Raw genomic sequence first — 21,237 nt, 5'->3', positions numbered from 1 at the left:
TCTCCAAGGAGTTTCCATGCGACATGCTTCAACTTCATTCAGGCCAGCTTTTCCGGGACATACTGGTATCTAAACTTCTCTCTGTATGTTTTTACTGCCCTTTCGTTCTTTAGATCTCATTACAATATGTGTGTTCTCACCCTTCCCGTTTTTTAGTTTATTTTATAGATTATATGTCCTGTTATGACGTTTGTCTTGTTATTTCTCCCTTCTTATATGTGTGTAGCCTTAAAGAATGGTGTGATTTCCTTGTTTTGCTATTGAATGTTCAGACACCTTGAGTATTAAACTTGCAACGTCTCAGGTAAGCAGCCATCTCCCTCCCTCTCTATCTCTCTCTCCCTCTCCTCTTCAGGCAAAAATGTACACAATAACAGTCTCATAATGAAGTTCACAACACCCTTCATGAAGAACACAGAAAACTCCACTGACACATTGTAAATATTGAATGTCACGTTTCAAGTTAAAAAGTATTGTGTGAAAGGGCTTCCTCCTCTTTTATATAAATGAACCCGTGTGAATATTCTTTTATGCTCGTCTACGTACTGCATGCTTTCTGTCTTTCTTTTGCCCTGCCTGTGATATGTCTGTAATTAGTAAATTCCTGAATTAATTTTATTTTTGAGCTTTTATATACAGTATTCTGTGAATTTCATTCCGCTTTGTGGACATTCTTTCACATTTTACCATTGTGATATTAAAAAGGCGAGTGCCTTCGTAAAGAATTCGAATGAAACATAATTATTTCATGTCAATTCTACAAGCTGTGCAGCACACAAATTAATTGTGGTTTTGTCAATCGCAATTTAAGACGAGTATACGCTATAATTTCGTACTATAGTAACGTGAATTTTATGTCTAAAATGGAAAATAGTGAGTTCAACTTTTGCCTTGGCAGTTAAATAGGGCCGCCCGTTTCGAGCCGGCTGCTCAACTTGCTATGTCGCGACATTAAGTCGCTCCACGAACGTCGTGGCGTGGGATACCAGTGGGGAACTACATGTTTCCCATTTTCGCGCCGGCCGCGGTGGCCATGCGGTTCTAGGCGCTCCAGTCCGGAGCCGCACTGCTGCTGCGGTCGCATGTTCGAATCCTGCCTCGGGCATGGGTGTGTGTGATGTTCTTAGGTTAGTTAGGTTTAAGTAGTTCTAAGTTCTAGGGGACTGATGACCACAGCAGTTGAGTCCCATAGTGCTCAGAGCCATTTGAACCAACCCATTTTCGCTCTGTAAAAACATTTCAACCTATTTAAGACAATCCAACATTCATTTCTGCGCTTATTTTTTAATAAATGTTTTGTGTTTCTTGTGAACAATAAAAGCGGCTATTTTTCAATTCGCGTGAGTTTTCAGTTTTTGAGGAAAGTATTTGGTTAAAAAATCTGTAGTGTGGCTTCTGAGCTTCTTAATGGGCTATACTTCTTTTCATAATTGTTAATGGTGATTCCGAAATGAGGCTATTTGTGAAGCATATTTACTTAGCTATGAAATATGTACTGAAAAAATTTGATAGCGCGTGTATTTCTGCCCAGGACATTTCAGTCCATACATTTGTGCGAGTGAAACGTTCACTCCCTGACAAACAAAGTGAAGCACCCAGGAGACATGGCCAGACATCACAGTAAGTTCGTAAGCGTACAGAACACTGGCAAGTGTATAATTGATTACGGTTACAATTCTCTATGACAGATAGAACGGCCACAAGACTGCATTAGTGCTGTTCATGTTATTATTGTTTCCAGGCCTGGCAGGTTAGGTGTTCAGTGATCACTCCGAAGGACATGGAAGAGCTGCTTATCTGCGTGATACCTCGTTATCAGCACCTGACAAAGTTTGAAAGCGTCCTACTTGTGGGTCTCTATTTGGGTGGCAGGTCGAATCGTACAATATCCAGGTTTTTGGGACATTTCCGCTGCGGTCGCAGGTTCGAATCCTGCCTCGGGCATGGATGTGTGTGACGTCCTTAGGTTAGTTAGGTTTAAGTAGTTCTAAGTTATAGGGGACTGATGACCTCAGAAATTAAGTCCCATAGTGCTCAGAGCCATTTGAACCATTTTTTGGGACATTTGGATGTTACAGTGGCCCGATGTTGAAGTGCATGGAGACTTGACGGCACACATTCCCGTAGTCAAGGTTCCCCTTGATAACGTCTGACCACCACAAGCGTGTTTCGCTATATTGTGCAGGGTGCGCATTGTAGCCCCTACACGTCTGCACCTGATATTCGAGACAAAGCAATGGACTCATTGACACGTTCTGTGTCACTCTGCACCACTGGTCAGAGACTAGCACCAGTCGGTTTAGAGAATTACCGTCCATTGCATAGGCCGCCATTAACAAGAATACAAACGTTTGTCTGTGGAGTGCTGCCATGACCCATAACCATAGACTGATATCGAATGGAGTCGCATTGTGTTCAGGCATGAATCGTGTTTCTGCACTACCCTGCATGACAATCATCGAAGACTAAGGCGGCGACCGGAGGAGGCACAACTGTGTTATTCCTGGAGTCATGATGTGAATAGCCATTGGCTATGACTTTATATCTCGTCTGGCAGTGACTGAGTGACTCTGAAGGAACAACGAAACATCACGGACGTCCTGACTCCTCGTGTGTTATCTTTCAGTAGAACAACTCTCGTCGTTGTGTGATATATACGAGTATGAACTGTCTGCATGACGCTGAGGTTCTCCTGTGGCCAGCAACATCCCCAAACAAGTCCCCATTAGAAGCTGTGTGGGGCCAGCTCCAACATCAACATCCATCTCAGTTCTAGCATCCAGGTATGAAGGATCAGTTGCAACAGTTGTGGGCCAGCTTACCTCAGGGGAGGTTATCATGGCTTCATAACACCCTACCAACCTTAATCAATGTAAAATACAGGCAACCGGAACAAAGTGAGTGCAACCACATAAAGATAGGTAAACTCCGAAACGGCATGAAACTGCGTTTAAGTCCAGAGTCTTAACCAGTCCATCCTTACCATCAGCAGCCACGATCAGCGACCTGCCGACATTGTAATCCTCCCGTATTTCCCTGATTCTGCGTCGGCCTCCTTCTTCGTGATTTCAACCATGCCTAGACCACTGTCCCACTTCGAGACGTTTCGATACGATCCACAAACGTGGCTTCTTTAGCAACGGTCATGCTGGACAGCGGCAGTTAAACACTTCCCCAGCCGAGTAGGTCATGATCGACACGGCAAGGCCATGCATGGCGCCTGCAATACGTCAGTCGTAGCAAAGTTCTACTGATGCAGGCGAAGAGTTTTTGCCATAACTATTTCGCGTTACCATTGCTGTCGCCGGCCACAAACCAGGGACTACTTCCTGATGGCCCGGTCTTCTGGCGGACAACACTCCGCAGCCTTCTCAACGAGATCACTCGCTGACGTAACCACTGCAGCTCCGTGGATGATGCATGAATGGGCAACCACTGAGTCCGACGACCAGGCCACCGTAATCCTCCAGCTGCCCGCCATTGCTCTCGAGTCACGGGTCCGAAGTCTGATTAGGCGACGCCTTCATCTGCCACGGCATCCGACTGCAAAGTTAGAAGCTGTCCGTACTTTGCCACATTCCGACTGCTTGTCCACCGCTGTCGACTCACCTCCCGGCATACTACCAACGCTAGTTCAGCGCGCCATTGTCCTGGCAGCACGTGCACACACACGCAGTGTCTACCACTCCTGCCGCGACAAGTGAGAACATTATGAGACGATGCTAAATCGCGCCAGAGCCGATCATGCACTCGGATGACTGTCCAGGATGAATGTGTTAATACGAGGGCTGTTCAGAAAGTAGGGAATGTTTCTGTCTGACGCCGTCAGGCGCGCGCCGATCGCGTATATTTTCGTATGTACGTGCTCGGCAACTCAGTCGGCATCCATCCGTGATAGCGGGAACGTCTCTGTGCGTCTGGTTTTGTCGATATTCGAATTTGAAATGTGCGCTACAATCGAAAATCCAGCCAGTTGTGAGGTGCAATCTGTGATACGGTTTTTGTTTGCAAAAAAACGTAAAACCTATAGTACTTTATCGTGAACAGTCCGAAGTGTACGGAAACAACATAATGAGTGAATGTCCCTTCTGGAAATGGTGCATTCGGTTTAAAAAAAAACAGTCGCTTCACAATAACGGAGCTTTCGCTTTCTTTTCCACAAGTTTCACGGACTTTGTTATTTGAAATTGTCACTCAACCGCTAGGATACCATAAATTTTGTGCACGATGGGTGCGCAAAATGCTTACAGAGCACCATAAAGAACAGCGAATGGGGGCAACGTTGACATTTCTAGAGGCCTACCACAAACAAGGTGATTCATTACTGGATCGAATCGTAACCGGTGACGAGACTTGGGTGAAACACGTCAGTTGCGAGACAAAATTACAGTCCATGGAGTGGCGGCACACAACGCCCCTTCACAAACGAAGAAAATTTTTGCTAACCTTGTCAGCAAGGGAGTTGATGGCGACAGTGTTTTGGGTGTGGTTCTCATCGATTTTCTCGAACGTGGAGCAACCATAAATTCTGCCCGGTACTGTCAAACTTTGCACAGCCTTAGAAGAGCAGTTCAAAACAAACACCGAGGAAATCTGACGTCCAAAATTTTGTTTTTGCAAGACAATACAATTCATTCAAATGGGTAATAGTCACTCATCCGCCCAACAGCCCAGATCTTGCACCAAGCGACTTCCACTTGTTTCCCAAGGTGAAGATCTGGCTTGCAACGCAACACTTTCATGACGACGCGGAACTCAAGGTAGCTGTGACTCACTGGCTGAAGTCTCAGGCGGCAGAATTTTACGACGAAAGTCTTTCAAAGCTTGTCCATAGCTATGATAAGAGCCTCAGTGTGTTTGGTGATTATGTGGAAAAGTAGTATGTCAGTCACTCTTTCAGATGTATACAATAAAAGTATTACTTCTACTTAGATTTTTTAAATGCCAAAACGTTCCCTACTTTCTGAATAGCCGTCGTATTAACCAATTAAACTGCTCCAGGTCTGTCAGTATGCACGTAATAGCAGGGAATTCACCAAGCGTTATCTCTGGAATTTTGACGTCGTGGAAGAATATATCTGGTATTAGGGAAAGTTTTATGTTGTTTTTCAAACGTGTATTATGGACACAGGAGGGTAGCTCACCAGGCAGTAAGTCTATAATAGCGAATAACTCTGTGAAGTCGGTCCACTGGTCCCGGCGGAGGTTCGAGTCCTCCCTCGGGCATGGGTGTGTGTGTTTGTCCTTAGGATAATTTAGGTTAAGTAGTGTGTAAGCTTAGGGACTGATGACCTTAGCAGTTAAGTCCCATAAGATTTCACACACACATCGGTCCACTGAACGGCTAGTAGATTCTCGAAATGAGAGGTAGTTGTGGATCCAAATATGCAGCTTCATTGTGAAGTATCTTGAGGAGTACGATGAAGAAATATTATTGCATTTATCTATGTACTGTGAGAAAGAAACTCGTGTTAGGAAGACACTGTATAATGGATTGTGTTATTCGAGTCACTGAGTTTTTCCCTCCCACTGGCTCCTCCATTTCATCATTTGTTAGGCACGTAAATTAACTTAAACGACATGTACAGGCCAAGGCGTGCTTATTTGTTGATATAAGACTTTAAAGGAGGGTAATGTTGTTTATCTAAATGCAGGACATGTCGTAAAGTAACCTATGTAAATTTTACTTGGGTTAATAAAGGTACATGATGTACTTATTAGGCGAATGTAGGAGTTGCGAACTTTAGCATGTGGAGATGCGAACTTTAGCTTGTGAATATTAAATAGGAAAACCAGCAGGATTATGTTGTTAGGAGCCCCCTTCCTCGTCCCATTCCCACGTTGTGAAATGATACAGCAGCTACAAGTGACGCAACCTCAGTGAGTGAGGCAAAGTGTGGCAAATAAACGAATCTAAGAGATTCAGCGCTTGTAAGGTAGTGTACATAGTGTAGCACAGAAAAGGAAAGTAGGGCATAGAAACGTGAAAGTTATGCAAGAAGTGCCTATTCCGAATTCAGGCGGGAGAACGCAGAATGTCGAAACAGTGATAGATATATCAGTGCCTCTGTTGCAGCTATACTCTTAAACAGCAATCCAGAGGCCAGAATAAGCTAACGATGGAGGATATGTAACGGCATAAGGCTCACCCATAATCCAGAGCCGTAATCACCGCTAGCAGCGAATTGCTGACGCAGCAGCGTTCCGCCATGTACTTCCCAGGCGACCTCCCTCCACGTGATGACCCTAGCACCTAGGACACTCATCCCATTCGAGGCGCTTCGCTATGACCTAGAAAGAAAGCTTTTTTTACAACTCTCGGCGCTGGACAGCGGCATTTAAACCTTAGCTCCGCAATGTGGCGTCAAACCCAGAACGATTTTATTGACTGTGACAACTGCCGCGGAAACCTACGTTTGCACTACGCCAACGTGTCAACGAGACTGCTTGCTGAAATACTTCCTGCCATCTCATAGATGAAACACAAATGGACGACCACTCAGCTCCGCGTCCGGACTGCCAGAATTCGCCGTGGCCCGCTGCTGCTCTCCAGCCATCGGTCCATAGTTTGATTCTACAGAAGGCTATCGCAAATGGTTCAAATGGCTCTGAGCACCATGGGACTTAACAACTGAGGTCACCAGTCCCCTATAACTTAGAACTACTTAAACCTAGCTAACCTAAGGAGATCACACACATCCATGCCCGAGGCAGGATTCGAACCTGCGACCATAGCGGTCGCGTGGTTCCAGACTGAAGCGCCTAGAACCGCTCGGCCACACCGGCCGGCTAAGAATATCGCCTGCCGCTGGAACGCTGCGAGCTACCAGGAAGTTAGAAGACGTCGTTGCATTGCCCCATGTTGCAGCGGGTCCGTGTTCAGTGTTTTTCTGCTGCTTTCGACTCAGCTCCCGGCATGCCAGCAATGCTTCCTCGACGCGTCACCACTTGGGCACCACGTGTACACCGCATGTCGGTCTCAGCCACTCTTACAACTGTGAAAATTACGAGCCGATGCTGAACTGCACCAGAGACAAGGGCTCACTCAGATAACTTTTCAAGGTCAATGAGTTAATGAAGAAACGTTTGTGTGCACTGTTTGTTGCAAGCGTTCCCACCATCATTTTCATCTCTTAAGCCATGAAAGGAAGCCACAACGCCCCAGCCTAGAGTCGAGCGCATCCTGAAAACCACCAAGTTCGCTCCTCCGACCAGCTTTAAACCTCTGACCCAGTACAGCTCATAAACCCTATACAATATTCTTTGTAAGTTTGAATCGACTTTGCAATCACTGAAATAATGTCCATCTCAAACTCTGAAGTTTCTTTCCTTACCTCTTTCACTTCTCAAACTGCTTTTTGTTTTTTTACGACCGCGAGCCGTTTGTGTTGCGCGTGGTTTCAGTGTAGTGTACCAAGAAGGGGAGAACATTTCATAAATATATTACTGTAAGAAGACACTTCGCTTTGGATGAACAGTAATAAAGTTTTCCGTGTGCTTCATAACTTTTTTTTAGTCGAAGATAAAAAAAATGGCTGAGGACAGTGTACCGAACAACGTGACATCAGTGTTTGCTTGATTTTCAGACAAGTAATTATAGCTGTTAAGAGTATTGTGTTTTTAGGTTGGTTAGTGATTATGTTTAGTTTGTAGGGCGCTCAACTGCGCGGTCATCAGCACCCGTAGAAAGTCCCAATTTTTACATAACCTGATGTTTTACACAGTCCAATCTTGCCACTGTCACCAATGATGATAATGAGATGATGAGGACACCACAAACACTCAGTCCCCAGGAAGAGAAAAATCTCCAAGCAGGCCGGGAATCGAACCCAGGACCCCGTGATCCATAGCAGCAACGCTAGCCACTAGACCACGAGCTGTGGACAAGGTTGGTTAGTACCTTCGAGTACGCGTAGCCCAACCAAACCATTAAGGTTTATTTTCCCCTAGGTAGCAGGTCAGGTATTTAAGGATGACGTTGGACTCAAAATGGAAGTCTATACTGACAGATGTAGTCCATTTCGTTGTGCAGCTACGACCATGCAGAAAACAGGTATTAAATTATATGTAATGTTCGCGGGAAGACTGTTATACGCAGAGAAAAAACGACTAACGCACTGAAGTGGTTACATGTTAAGGTACCAATTACTGTGATATCTGTATCTACACCCCTCCATGTTTCTGCATCTAAAGTGTCTAAATTTTCATTTTGCACTTCTCGTTTTTATAGCTCTGGCAGAGCTTAGAACCACAAATTCTTAATAATAGCATGTCTCAGATCGACCCTGTTTCTTTTAAGAAAAGCGTATGATGATGCAAAGGCGATTGGAACTGCGTACCATTGGATTTTTTTTAGTATCACCTAATTTGACCTTTCCAAATTTTTAAGTTCCTTACTCCTCTTGCCTCTAAGGTGCTTAAATTCTGATTTTTTTCCTATTTTAACAGAACTGTTGATGAGAGGATAAAAGACAATATGGTTCTTTAGTTTTCTGTTGCTACATATCAGTGAAAGCAGATGGACTAAATAAAAATCTTTGCATTAAGAATATTAAAAAATTCCAGGCCACAACAAACCATTTAATCAATCAAGTTTTCAGGTGTTTTAGCTATATCATTCTTATATTAGTTTCCCTCTTCCTAAAAATGCCACCACACGCTTTTACCTACTTTCCAAATTCTTGGGGTGTTTCTTTATACAGAATAATTAGACCTTTTAAGGTAAGAGATTCCTTAAATCTATGTCTAGCACTTGTTTCAACTTCTTTTGAATGTGCCTGTTTGTTAAGTTTATCTTCATTACATATTTTCTCTCCATGTGTATTACTAGATTCTGCCACACTAACCTACCAAACTTGAAATAAAAAATACAATCAAAACCTAAAATTATTGTAAAACATCTAAGACGACACAACAATAAAACTCAAAAATTCTAGAAAATCATGAAGGTAGTAGAGTGTTTATATGCATGTCAACTCATGAGAAAATTATCCTGATGCTTGTAGACTTCTAGTTTATGACAGCTTTTATTTATTTTTCCTGGTTCTTTGGGAATGGAAAAACTACAATTCTTTGTCATTTCCATTTCGCATATCACAAAGCTACATAATTCACATGGTATAATAACTGTGGTAAATCTGCAGTAAAAGACTGTTGGCCAATTTATGGTGACTTCATAATGCGAATCCTTCTTGCAATAGCCAAAGAATTAGTAGAGAACAGGAGATTACTTAATTGTATTTGTGCGGTAGGCAGCAACCTCTTCCGGACATTTTGTTACTTTCAGCTTTTCGATAGCAAATGTTTTCTACTTGTGGTCCTACTTGCCTTCGTAGGTGCTAATTGCAAATCTATAATGGCAGATACTGATTCATATTACAAAGAAAGTGACAGTGGTATAACTCAAAAACCACAAATTATTAAGCTATTTAAAACGAGCGATTTCATCTTTTTACACAACATGTAGGCGCAGAGCCAATGTTACCATGGTTAAACTTCCAACGCATGTGAGAAAACCATATTCATGAAACATGTCTTACGCAAACAAATGGAAAAGTTATTTTCCGTTACACATTGCCAGGTGCCAGGAGGACAGTTGAAAAATGCATTGCACTTATAAGTAAAATTTTGGATTAATGTATATTATAATTTCTGTTAATTAATCCGAAGTAACAGAATGTATAATAACTACTGTCTCTTGGCGTTATAATAAGCGCCAAGACACTTTCCTAGAAGGGAAAAACAAATGTTTCTTGCCGTTGGGAACTCATAAAAACTTCCATTGGAAACTATGAAACCTTCAGTGGCTAGGGGTGCCTTTGGAATCATGAAAGACGTTGCTTAAGAGATGATTTCACGGAATACATTAGTAGTAGTGCTGGCTCTGGAAAATGAAACTTGTAAACAGAATAAACCAACAGGAATGAAAGCGAAATGTGATTACCATAGTCTTGTTATCGTTTTAATAATTGTAAGTAAATCATTACAAAAAATATTCTTATTAGATAGTAGGTTCAGCAATACTTCACTGTCCATCCAAACATAATTTCTGACGTTGACATATTAGTACTGATGCCGTTTAGACCCAGACGCAAATGCTGCTTGAGATCGGCGGGAGCGTTACCATTGCAGTTCACCTTATTTCACAGTAGATATGCAACTCAAAATTGATGACTGACAATACATAGAATTAGCGCGACAATATCTTAGTTTGTAAATCCATAAACGTGACCGTTGAAAAGAAGTATTACGCTAAAGTAGACTTTATTTGTTGTGATAATTCAAGTGCAATATATTTATATGAAATTCATTCCATAGATTAGAAACATGGCAGTAAGCAAATTTTTGCAATTACAGAATTATAAACCACTATGACGGCGAGAATTCTGTATGGTGTGAAGCTGCCATACACTGCAATCAGAGCAACTAGATATCGTGGGATGGAGTAAAGCATATCGGAGTATGTTATGGAGGCAGCTGACAGTAATTATTATATAGATTAAAAGCAGTAAACACATAAAATATTCCTCATGCCTTGAAGAAAGATGAAACAGCTATTTTTCACTTAGATTTATTATTTAATGATTCCTCTATCTCTGTCTTTTCTATACAGTGTAATCTACAATTAAAAATTCGTTAGTATCTTAAAAAGAAATTATGAGCAAAGATAAAAAGTGTTAGGTATAGAAAATCTGTGATATAATTTTCCAGGGCACAATATTGTACCATGTTTGTGATCTACTACTGAAACGCATTTTCGAAAAGTCATCGTTCTTCCAATTCTTGGGCTATCGCAAAAACTTTTGAATCTTGGTAGTTAACTTAAAAACTGCTGGATGTCTTTCAATGTAAGTTTTCAAATCATCTCTGAGATATGTGAAATGCAAATGCCAAAACCGCTTAGAATTTATCAGTTGATAGGACCCAGCGAAAAATTAATAAATGCTATAAAATATTACAAACATCAGTACTATTTTCTCATGTGTATGAATTTATTGTGCTTATATTCATACTAGCGAACAGTCCTGGCTTCCCATGGGCAGCACTAAATATACATTTCTAGACGACTTTTCCGTCGTGACGGTGATAAATTATGTACAAAAGCCTCCTTTGTGAATCAGTCTGTCTATTAGTGAAAATAGTATCAAAATTCCTATAGTATTTCCTGAGATTAGCCTCCACACACAGACAGAGAAACGCCCTAGTTGACTTTTCCCTGCAGCATCATCTTCATGCCACTTATAATGAACAAATCTCTTCTTCCCCCATGTCGGTCCATCTCCTCCTTCCCCTCATTCTGACCATATCCTCCTTCCCCCATCTTTCTGTCCATCACCTCTTCGCCCTCTCTTGCCCAGTCTATATCCTCCTGATTTCCTCTCTGCCCAAATCCTCCTCATCCCCTCTCTACCTATTTACTTCATTCATCTCTCTGCTCACCTCCTCCTCATACCCTTCTGTCACTATCCACCCCCCCCCACCATCCCCTCTCTATCCTCACCTCATGTTTTTCTACCTCCTCCTCATCCCCTGTCGTGTCCTGAGAGGGAGTAAGACACACTCGCCGTGCGAGACAGAGGAACTTACCTTAGTCAGCGATTCCGATAAGGCACTGCTCGTGGGTCGCCTCAAACTATTGACTATTGTAGAGTGTGGAACTCGGTAGGTCAGTTAGAGGTTGCAAGTCATCTACTCGTAGACAGTAGTTACTTTCCCTGGAAGTATCCCCTGGCACATTCCCTAATTGTAAACACTTTACTGTGTACAAGTATCATAAGTATGAAACTTTAACATCCCGACTGCTGTGCAGAGTCGAGTGGAGTTTTACTAAGTACATTCTGCTACGGATTATGACAGCTCCGACTCCTAATTCCGACCGACGCAGAGATTGCGTCCCTGACGTCTACCTATCTGTGCTCCCCCTTTAGTCGGCGGGTCACGTATTTATAAGGGGTGGTTGCACTCACGCGATCCTTCTGGAACGTTTCATGAAGGTTGTTTCATTCATGACCGTCATGATGCTAACGCGTCACTTGTTGTCTTACGTCTTCTGTAAGTGTTCCCCTTGTGCTGGTGCCTGTTCCGTCCAAGAGTCAGGCGGCTGTGCTTACTACAAACCTCGTGTTACTCCAGGGTCCGCTCCTTGTTAGCGGAACAAGCTTTGCCTTGCGGCTTCCGGCGTGTCAGACAAATATTTCATAGGCCTCTCGCTCAGCAGCGGTTTCTAAACTGTCTTTCTGACAAAACCTGAATACTTCCCACTTAGTCATTTTACTATTCTTAGGACTGAATATTTTACTATATATGACACCCCTCTATCCACTCCATTCCCTCCTGCTCCGCCTCTGTCTGTCCATCCCTTGTTCATCTCAGTCTTCCCCCAGGCAGGCCTATCTGCACATTTAGCTCCTGGGAAACAACTCGATAAAAGAGGCCAGTACTACCCATACAGCACCTGATGTACAGGACAGCTTCTACTTCAGGGGCTTGAAATCAATTTTTGCTCATGGCATATAGGGTGCCATGCAAAGCAGGATGATTAAGCAGGTCAAAACTACTTGACTACAACATCCCTGCTGTGCAGGGTTAGTTACATGTCATGGCTGTAAAATCGTTTCCTGCCCTGGCAGGCAGCAGTTCAATAACGCAGGCTGATACACTACCACATAACATGTCTGATGTACAGAGTAGACTACATGGCAGAGACTGAAACACTATTTTTTATTTTTTTTATCTCCATACCTGTTTGAGCTCGGTGTTTCTGACCTCCACAGTGCTAATGCTGTTGCTCTTGAAGTGTGCTGTACTCTATGCGTGTGTGTCTGTGTGTGTGTGTGTGTGTGTGTGTGTGTGTGTGTAACAACGAATCCTTATCTTCAGCTGTGTCCTGTATCCTTCAAGCTTGAATAACTTTCTGTATTGTTTGATTGTTGTATATTACAGTCTCTTTAGATTATGATTGTGTTTCTCATTTTAAACCTTTGTGGGTTCCTGCATATGAATGCTCTGTGTAGATATTATTTCATGACACTGTATCTTCGCTGCTTTCAGTTCCATCAATCAGTCCATTTCAGTACATTTATTTTATTTCATTGCATTTCATTCATTTCATAAATGAGGCCTTATTTGAAAATTTTACAGATGAAATACATTTGTATTAAACAGAATAGTATTCTATACTGATATCAGTAGCAACTTTTAACAACACACTTTGCAAATACCTTGCGACCTGTTGTTCATTATGGACCCAAGTTTATTAGGAGGTTTTTGTTTTTATTATTGTATACTTTCACCTGTTTCAATTTCTGCTGTTAATTATGATGCACTTTGTGTATACTGCATTGCAAGATAAGCAACGGTCTTGATGATAGATAGTGAAATGTGTCACACCATAAAGTACCTGTCCAATATGTATCTAATTTTGTGAAGGTGCTCATTACAGGCTACATATTAAATTATTAAACTTTAATTCTATTTAAACCAATGTCCATCACCAACATCAATAAGTGTGACCCCATGTGTAGGCCACACACTTGCATACCTTGTGGCGTAGAAGTAGCCTCAGAGTATCATATTGACGAATTTTATGCGCTGCCTGAAAAAAATGCTGTGCCACTGATTAAAGATTTATGGCTGGAGACTGAAATGAAAGTACACTCCCGGAAATTGAAATAAGAACACCGTGAATTCATTGTCCCAGGAAGGGGAAACTTTATTGACACATTCCTGGGGTCAGATACATCACATGATCACACTGACAGAACCACAGACACATAGACACAGGCAACAGAGCATGCACAATGTCGGCACTAGTACAGTGTATATCCACCTTTCGCAGCAATGCAGGCTGCTATTCTCCCATGGAGACGATCGTAGAGATGCTGGATGTAGTCCTGTGGAACGGCTTGCCATGCCATTTCCACCTGGCGCCTCAGTTGGACCAGCGTTCGTGCTGGACGTGCAGACCGCGTGAGACGACGCTTCATCCAGTCCCAAACATGCTCAATGGGGGACAGATCCGGAGATCTTGCTGGCCAGGGTAGTTGACTTACACCTTCTAGAGCACGTTGGGTGGCACGGGATACATGCGGACGTGTATTGTCCTGTTGGAACAGCAAGTTCCCTTTCCGGTCTAGGAATGGTAGAACGATGGGTTCGATGACGGTTTGGATGTACCGTGCACTATTCAGTGTAGGAGATCGCTCCCCACACCATGATGCCGGGTGTTGGCCCTGTGTGCCTCGGTCGTATGCAGTCCTGATTGTGGCGCTCACCTGCACGGCGCCAAACACGCATACGACCATCATTGGCACCAAGGCAGAAGCGACTCTCATCGCTGAAGACGACACGTCTCCATTCGTCCCTCCATTCACGCCTGTCGCGACAGCACTGGAGGCGGGCTGCACGATGTTGGGGCGTGAGCGGAAGACGGCCTAACGGTGTGCGGGACCGTAGCCCAGCTTCATGGAGACGGTTGCGAATGGTCCTCGCCGATACCCCAGGAGCAACAGTGTCCCTAATTTGCTGGGAAGTGGCGGTGCGGTCCCCTACGGCACTGCGTAGGATCCTACGGTCTTGGCGTGCATCCGTGCGTCGCTGCGGTCCGGTCCCTGGTCGACGGGCACGTGCACCTTCCGCCGACCACTGGCGACAACATCGATGTACTGTGGAGACCTCACGCCCCACGTGTTGAGCAATTCGGCGGTACGTCCACCTGGCCTCCCGCATGCCCACTATACGCCCGCGCTCAAAGTCCGTCAACTGCACATACGGTTCACGTCCACGCTGTCGCGGCATGCTACCAGTGTTAAAGACTGCGATGGAGCTCCGTATGCCACGGCAAACTGGCTGACACTGACGGCGGCGGTGCACAAATGCTGCTCAGCTAGCGCCATTCGACGGCCAACACCGCGGTTCCTGGTGTGTCCGCTGTGCCGTGCGTGTGATCATTGCTTGTACAGCCCTCTCGCAGTGTCCGGAGCAAGTATGGTGGGTCTGACACACCGGTGTCAATGTGTTCTTTTTTCCTTTTCCAGGAGTGTATATGTCTTCCTATAGCATTTCTGGCATGCTATAAGGGTGACAAATCAGGGGACTAGACAGATCAGTCAAGTATCGGTACTTTCTTCAAGGCGTTTGTGGTGTGAACAGTGGTGTGAGGTCTTGCATTATCCTCCTCGAATATGCCATTTGTTACGCTCATCACAAAGGGTACGAAAAGAGGGTTTACCATTATTGCTGTTATTCGCCTCCATTCCAAAATTACAAACAGCTCACCAAACCATGACTTCAGGTGTTGTGGAGATTGGTCCAAATGGCTCTAAGCGCTATGGGACTTAACATCTGAGGTCATCAGTCCCCTAGACTTAGAACTACTTAAACCTAACTAACCTAAGGACATCACACACATCCATGCCCAGGCAGGATTCCAACCTGCGACTGTAGCAGCAGCGCGGTTCCAGACTGAAGCGCCTAGAACCGCTCGGCAACCGCGGCCGGCGTTGTGGAGATATGGGGCTGGAGAATCTCTACTTCTCCATGCCGTCTGCAGACACAAAAATGGTTCAAATGGCTCTGAGCACTATGTGACTTAGCATCTATGGTCATCAGTCTCCTAGAACTTAGAACTACTTAAACCTAACTAATCTAAGGACATCACACAACACCCAGTCATCACGATGCAGAGAAAATCCCTGACCCCGCCGGGAATCGAACCCGGGAACCCGGGCGTGGGAAGCGAGAACGCTACCGCACGAGCACGAGCTGCGTAGTCTGCAGACACATTGACGTCACTTAGACTGTCACAGCCATAAGGAATCATCACTGGACAGCACAGAAAGCCACTCAATGTACCAATTTGCTCTGGCTCTGGCTCTGGCTCCAATGACAATGGTACGTCACATGGGACCTCGTCATCTCCTTCTGATAATATTCTGATAATAGTGTACGCCGAAAACGAGGAAATAAATTAAGATTTAGAAACAAGTGAGCTGCTGTTACTAGCAGCCAACAAAAAAAAATCTGATAAAATATCTTTCTTGAACAACCTCTTTCCATCTTTGGCAGCAGTGTCGTATTCAGAATTTTATTATTTGATGCCATTGATTATATCACCTAACATGATTTTTTAAACTGATTGTTCAATAAAGAAATCCTATTAGCAGCTCTAGGCTTTAAATCATAACACTCTTCAAATATTCACGAAATCTGAGGCACCATTTTCTTAAAATGTATTTCAGTACCGATAATATGTTGCTGATGGTTCTTGGTGAACCTCTGCCTGAAACCTCTGCCTTCGTTCTGGAATGTGTGACCTACAGGTAGCAGTCAGTGTAACATGTTGGTATGATACAGCCATGTCTCTCATAGCAACATCTCGACCTTCTTCAAATTTCTAAATATGGGTATGAGCTGTACGTGCACGTCCTCTATGTTTTCTGCTGCGATTCCAACTTAAAAGGTCTGTTAACTTCAGTCATCACCGACCTTTTCCAGTCTTCGTCTATACAAATGGCATTATTTCTATCCTGAAAATCCACTTACCCACAGCCATGGAAACTCTGGATTATCTCTTTGGCAGCAACGATCAAGGTGTTTGTGGTGTAACACAGCTCACTTCCGTCAATGTGTCCAATGATTATTGTCCATTAATTACATTCCGGGATGCAACACGAATTTGTCTGATGTAGGTATGGCGGTGGGCGGCGGACTGTTGGGCCGCACAGCAGCCGCCATGGTGGGGGCGGTGGCGGCGTCGGGGGCGGTGCTGCCAGCGGCTTCGGGGGCTGCGGCCGCCTCGACGCCGCGCGCCAAGAAGGAGAGCCTCGAGGCGAAGCGCGAGCGCAAGGCGGCGAAGACGCTGGCCATCATCACGGGCGCCTTCGTCGTCTGCTGGCTGCCCTTCTTCATTATGGCACTGCTCATGCCACTCTGCGACACCTGCGTCATCAGCGAGGACCTGTCCAGCTTCTTCCTGTGGCTTGGCTACTTCAACTCCACCCTGAACCCCGTCATTTACACCATCTTCAGCCCCGAGTTTCGGCAGGCCTTCAAGCGCATCCTGTGCGGTGCTGGCAGCCGACGCTCCAAGTTCCGCGCCGGCAAGCTCAGATAACCGTCCTCTGGCGATGTGTGCCGCCGCGGCTCCAGTTACCGCTGCCGTGTCAACCAATTAGTTCACCATTACGAATCATTCGAAAATTTCCTCCTCGCACAAACACTTCTTTTTATATGCATGTAGGAATAATTGGCATCTAGACATTAATCCCGTGAGCTTTTATTACCAGCCAGAATTTTGCTAGCTCGAATGGTAGTATATGTGACGAACTTTTTTTTTTTTTTTTTTTTACTGGTAAGAGACGGCCTGAGTGTCTCGGCTACTTGTCCAAATGAAAATCAATTTTTGTGGCTGAAGATATGTACAGGTCTAGAACTACCTCCCAGTTTTATAGCGCGCCATGGGAATACGAAAAATCGTAACCATCGCCCATAATGGTAGATTACGTTCTACACTCAAATAATTAAAGAAAACTTCTCTGCTCCGCCGATGCTCTGATCCATATGCCTCCGAAAAGCAGTGTGCGCTTTTGAAGAAGTGTCACAATGGATAAAAGACCAGAGTGGCGTGCGAGCCGAGTAGAGTTCGAATGCCTCTCCGATCTTCCTGATTTAGATTTCCTGAGGTTTCCCTAAACCAATCGAGGCAAATTTCACATGATTCTTTTCAGAAAAACACGATCTCTCTCTCTCTCTCTCTCTCTCTCTCTCTCTCTCTCTCTCTCTATCTATGTATCTATCTATCTTTCTCTCTCTTTTCCGCAACGCTCCTTACCGACCATCGCATAGCACTACGTTATTGTATCCCGAGAAACTGAGTTCAGGCTGAAGTGACTTTTTATTACAAATACGATTTCCATATCAGTACCATTGCCCCTGGACGTGTGAGCGTGTAGTCATTCTGAGATATTCAACAACATTTCGGCGCCCCTTTTTTATACGCTTTTAGTATTTATTGGCATCTAGACTTTAATAGCATGGGCATATATTATCAATCAGAACCAAAGTAGCTCGAACGGTAAGATACGTCACGATATCTTTTACTGACTAGAGACAGTCTGATCTACTCAGCTACTTGTACAAACGAGGATCAGATTAGCTTCTCGAAGATTTACAGATGTCTAGAACTACCTTCCAGTTTTACAGCATGATATCAGAATAGAGAGAATCGTAACCATCGCTCTTAAGGGCAGACTGTGTTCTATAGTCAAATGACTCAAGGTAATTTCTCTGCCCCATCGATGCTCCGACTAGTATGTTTCAGATAATCAGGTGCGTCATGTCTCATGATGGATATTTAATAGCTGATGATAAAAAAGGAAAAAACGACGCAGCATGGAGGAGTTATCCGAACGGGACGGAAATCGGTAGCTGTGATGTACATGTAAAGACAAACAAATGATTACAGTTACAGAAGAACTGGAAGATTTGTTCAAGGTAAACAACTTCATAAATTGAATAAGTCAATAAAGCGTTGGCGCACTTCCGGCCTTTGTACAAGCAATTATTCGGCTCGGCACAGATAGATAGAGTTGTTGGATGACCTCCTGAGCTGCGGGATATCGTGCCAAATTCTGTCCAGATGGCGCGTTTGGTCGTCAAAATCCCGAGCTGGTTGGAGGGCCCTGCCCATAGAGCTACAGACTTTCTCAGCTGGGGAGAGATCCGGCAAACTTGCTGGCCAAGTTGGGTTTAGCAAGCATGAAGACAAGCAATACGACCTCTCACCGTGTGCGGGCGGGCATTTTCTTTGCTGAAATATAAGACCAGTATGGTTTGTCATTAACGGCAACAAAACGAGCAGTAGAATATCGTCATACGGCTGTGCTGTAAGGATGAGAATTACAACAAAAGGGTTCCCAGACACGTCTTTAGTTGTCATCCGCAGCACTCTTACAGTACAGCGGTATGTCGACGACATTCTAGCCGTTTTGTTGCCTTTAATGACAAGCCATCCTGGGCTTACATTTCAGGAAGATAATGCCCGCCTGTGCAAGGTGAGAGTTTCTATTGATTCTCTTCGTGCTTCCCAAACACTGCCTTGGCCAGCAAGGCGCAAGATCTCTTTCCAGCTGATATCGTCTGGAGCACTGTGGGCAGGGCCATCCAACCAGTCGGGATTTTCACGATCGAAAGCGCCAGTTGGACAGAATTTGGCACGATATCCCGCAGGAGTTCATTCAGCAACTCCATCAATCAGTGCCAAGTCGAATAATTGCTCGCACAAACGTCAGAGGTGGACCAAGACGTTATCGACTTCCTTAATTTGTTAAGGTCTTTCTCTTCAGTAAATCGTCCAATTTTTTTTAAACCAATCATTTGTATGCCTGTAAATGTGGTATCACATTTAACGATTTCTTTCCCATTAGGTTAGTTCCTTCGTGGTGCGTCAATCTATTTTATTTTTTTGTCTTATATTGTATATCCTTCCCCCAGCAACATATTACTTTTGTTTATTTATCTGTCCGTGCCATAAACCTGTTCTGCAAAGTGAAGCATAAACTCAAAGGGAAACGTGGAGAGAATGAAGTCACTGAAACACATGTTCTTACAAAGTGCAGAATAGTGAAACCTTCGACTTGCTTTCAGTAAGATGGTGGTTGAAATCCCTGTCCGGCCTGACCATGTTTTCTGTGATTCCTCTAAATCGGTATACGTGAATGCCGTGATGCCTCCTTTGAAAGGGTATGACCAGTCTTCTTACCCATCTTTTCCCCAGTCAAATTTTTGCTCCGTCTCTAATAACTTCGTCGTCCATGGGACTTAAATCCAACCTTGCCTTTTTTGTACCTTCTTTCATTTCATAGTTTTGTAATAGAACACACATAATTTATTCGAGAGTTCTCTGCCATCATGTCAGTGGAAGCTACTTTCTGTCACAATGAATGTTCGAGGATGGGCTTTTCCAGCTCGTGATACCATCGGTGGGCAGCCGGGTGGCCACGGGTTCTGGTGGGCGGCATTGCGCAAAAGGCTGATGTGCAGGCTGCCGAGCCAGAGCGTGTAAGACAGTTCCGCACCGGATTGGCTATCCGCGTGATTTGCGCAGATGCTGAATGTGTGTAATAGGGCCGTCTGGTGAGTAGCTCACAGAAGCTGCACCTGCCAACGAGCGATCTCTGGGGCTCCCAGCAGTGGTTCGTAAACAATATACCAGCGTTGGGACAACCTATTCTAGGAGAACGACAATGTACAGTGGGGCAGGTGTTAAAACACTGGACTTGCATTGGAGAAGAGGAGGGTTGAGATCCCCAGTCGGCCATCCAGATTAAGGTTTACTCGATGCGAGTGACGGTATGCTTCTTCCGGAATGACACGATCCTTTTCCTTTCGTATTCTTGTACAATTCGAGTCTGTATTCTTTCTCTAACGATTTCGTCGCCGACAGGACGCCAAACAGTTCGTTATTTCAGATCTAATTTCTGACTGGGTAATATTTCATCTGTATGTGTGTCATGCTGTGATATTGAGCGAAGTGTTGCTGGTTGATGTCTACAGGCAAAGAGCCACGCCAAACCACGAATTCCTCAGTCTAAGTCTTCCCCATCAGTTTTCATCCTCTAAGAAATTTTTTCTTGATGTCTTAACACATCTCCTATCACCCAGTCCCTTCTCCTTGGCATCGTTTTCCTCGCAGATTCTGCTGAGAACCTCCACATTACTCGTCCAATCAGTCCACCTATTTTTCAACATCCTTTCAGGGCACCATACCTCAAACACCGATACTAGTCATTTCTGATTTTCTCACAGTGCATGATTAACTTCCACACAAATCTATCCCCGGAATGCACATTCTCAGAAACATCTTCCTCAAATTAAGTCCTGTGTTTGATGCTAGTTGACTTATTTGTGCAAATAATTCCGTTTGCCCGTGTTGCGTCTTACGTCCTCTTTGCTTCGTCCGTCTTGCGAAATTTTGCTTTCGGGGAAGCATAATTCCATCACCTTGTGTCACGCTTGGTGGCCCCAACTTTGATGTTAAGTTTTTCGCTCATCTCGTATCTGCTACTGATCATGATTTTTGTCTTTCTTCGTTTACTCGCAATCCTCATACTGCACTCATTATACTATTTATTCCATGCAACAGGTCCTGCATTTATTCCTCACTTTTATTGAGGATAGCGTTGATATTCTATCACCCTGAATCTTAATCCCGCTCCTGAAACTTTCTTTAACCTTCGT

At 44.2% G+C, this 21,237-nt stretch overlaps 1 protein-coding gene across 1 annotated transcript in view; it reads left to right on the top strand.

Annotated features, from left to right (window-relative positions):
- The window catches only part of LOC126252370 (5-hydroxytryptamine receptor-like), a 420,451-nt gene extending 403,338 nt beyond the window's left edge, over positions 1-17,113 (top strand). The window contains exons 7-9 of the mRNA XM_049953262.1: positions 4,263-4,281; positions 10,152-10,183; positions 16,801-17,113. Coding sequence (XP_049809219.1) covers positions 4,263-4,281; positions 10,152-10,183; positions 16,801-17,113 — 364 coding nt within the window. The remainder of the gene's footprint in view (positions 1-4,262; positions 4,282-10,151; positions 10,184-16,800) is intronic.
- The last annotated feature ends 4,124 nt before the right edge of the window (positions 17,114-21,237 follow it).

The sequence above is a fragment of the Schistocerca nitens genome, chromosome 4 (genome assembly GCF_023898315.1).
Source record: "Schistocerca nitens isolate TAMUIC-IGC-003100 chromosome 4, iqSchNite1.1, whole genome shotgun sequence".
NCBI classification, from domain to species: Eukaryota; Metazoa; Arthropoda; class Insecta; order Orthoptera; family Acrididae; genus Schistocerca; species Schistocerca nitens.
This window is presented reverse-complemented; position numbering and strand designations above follow the sequence as displayed.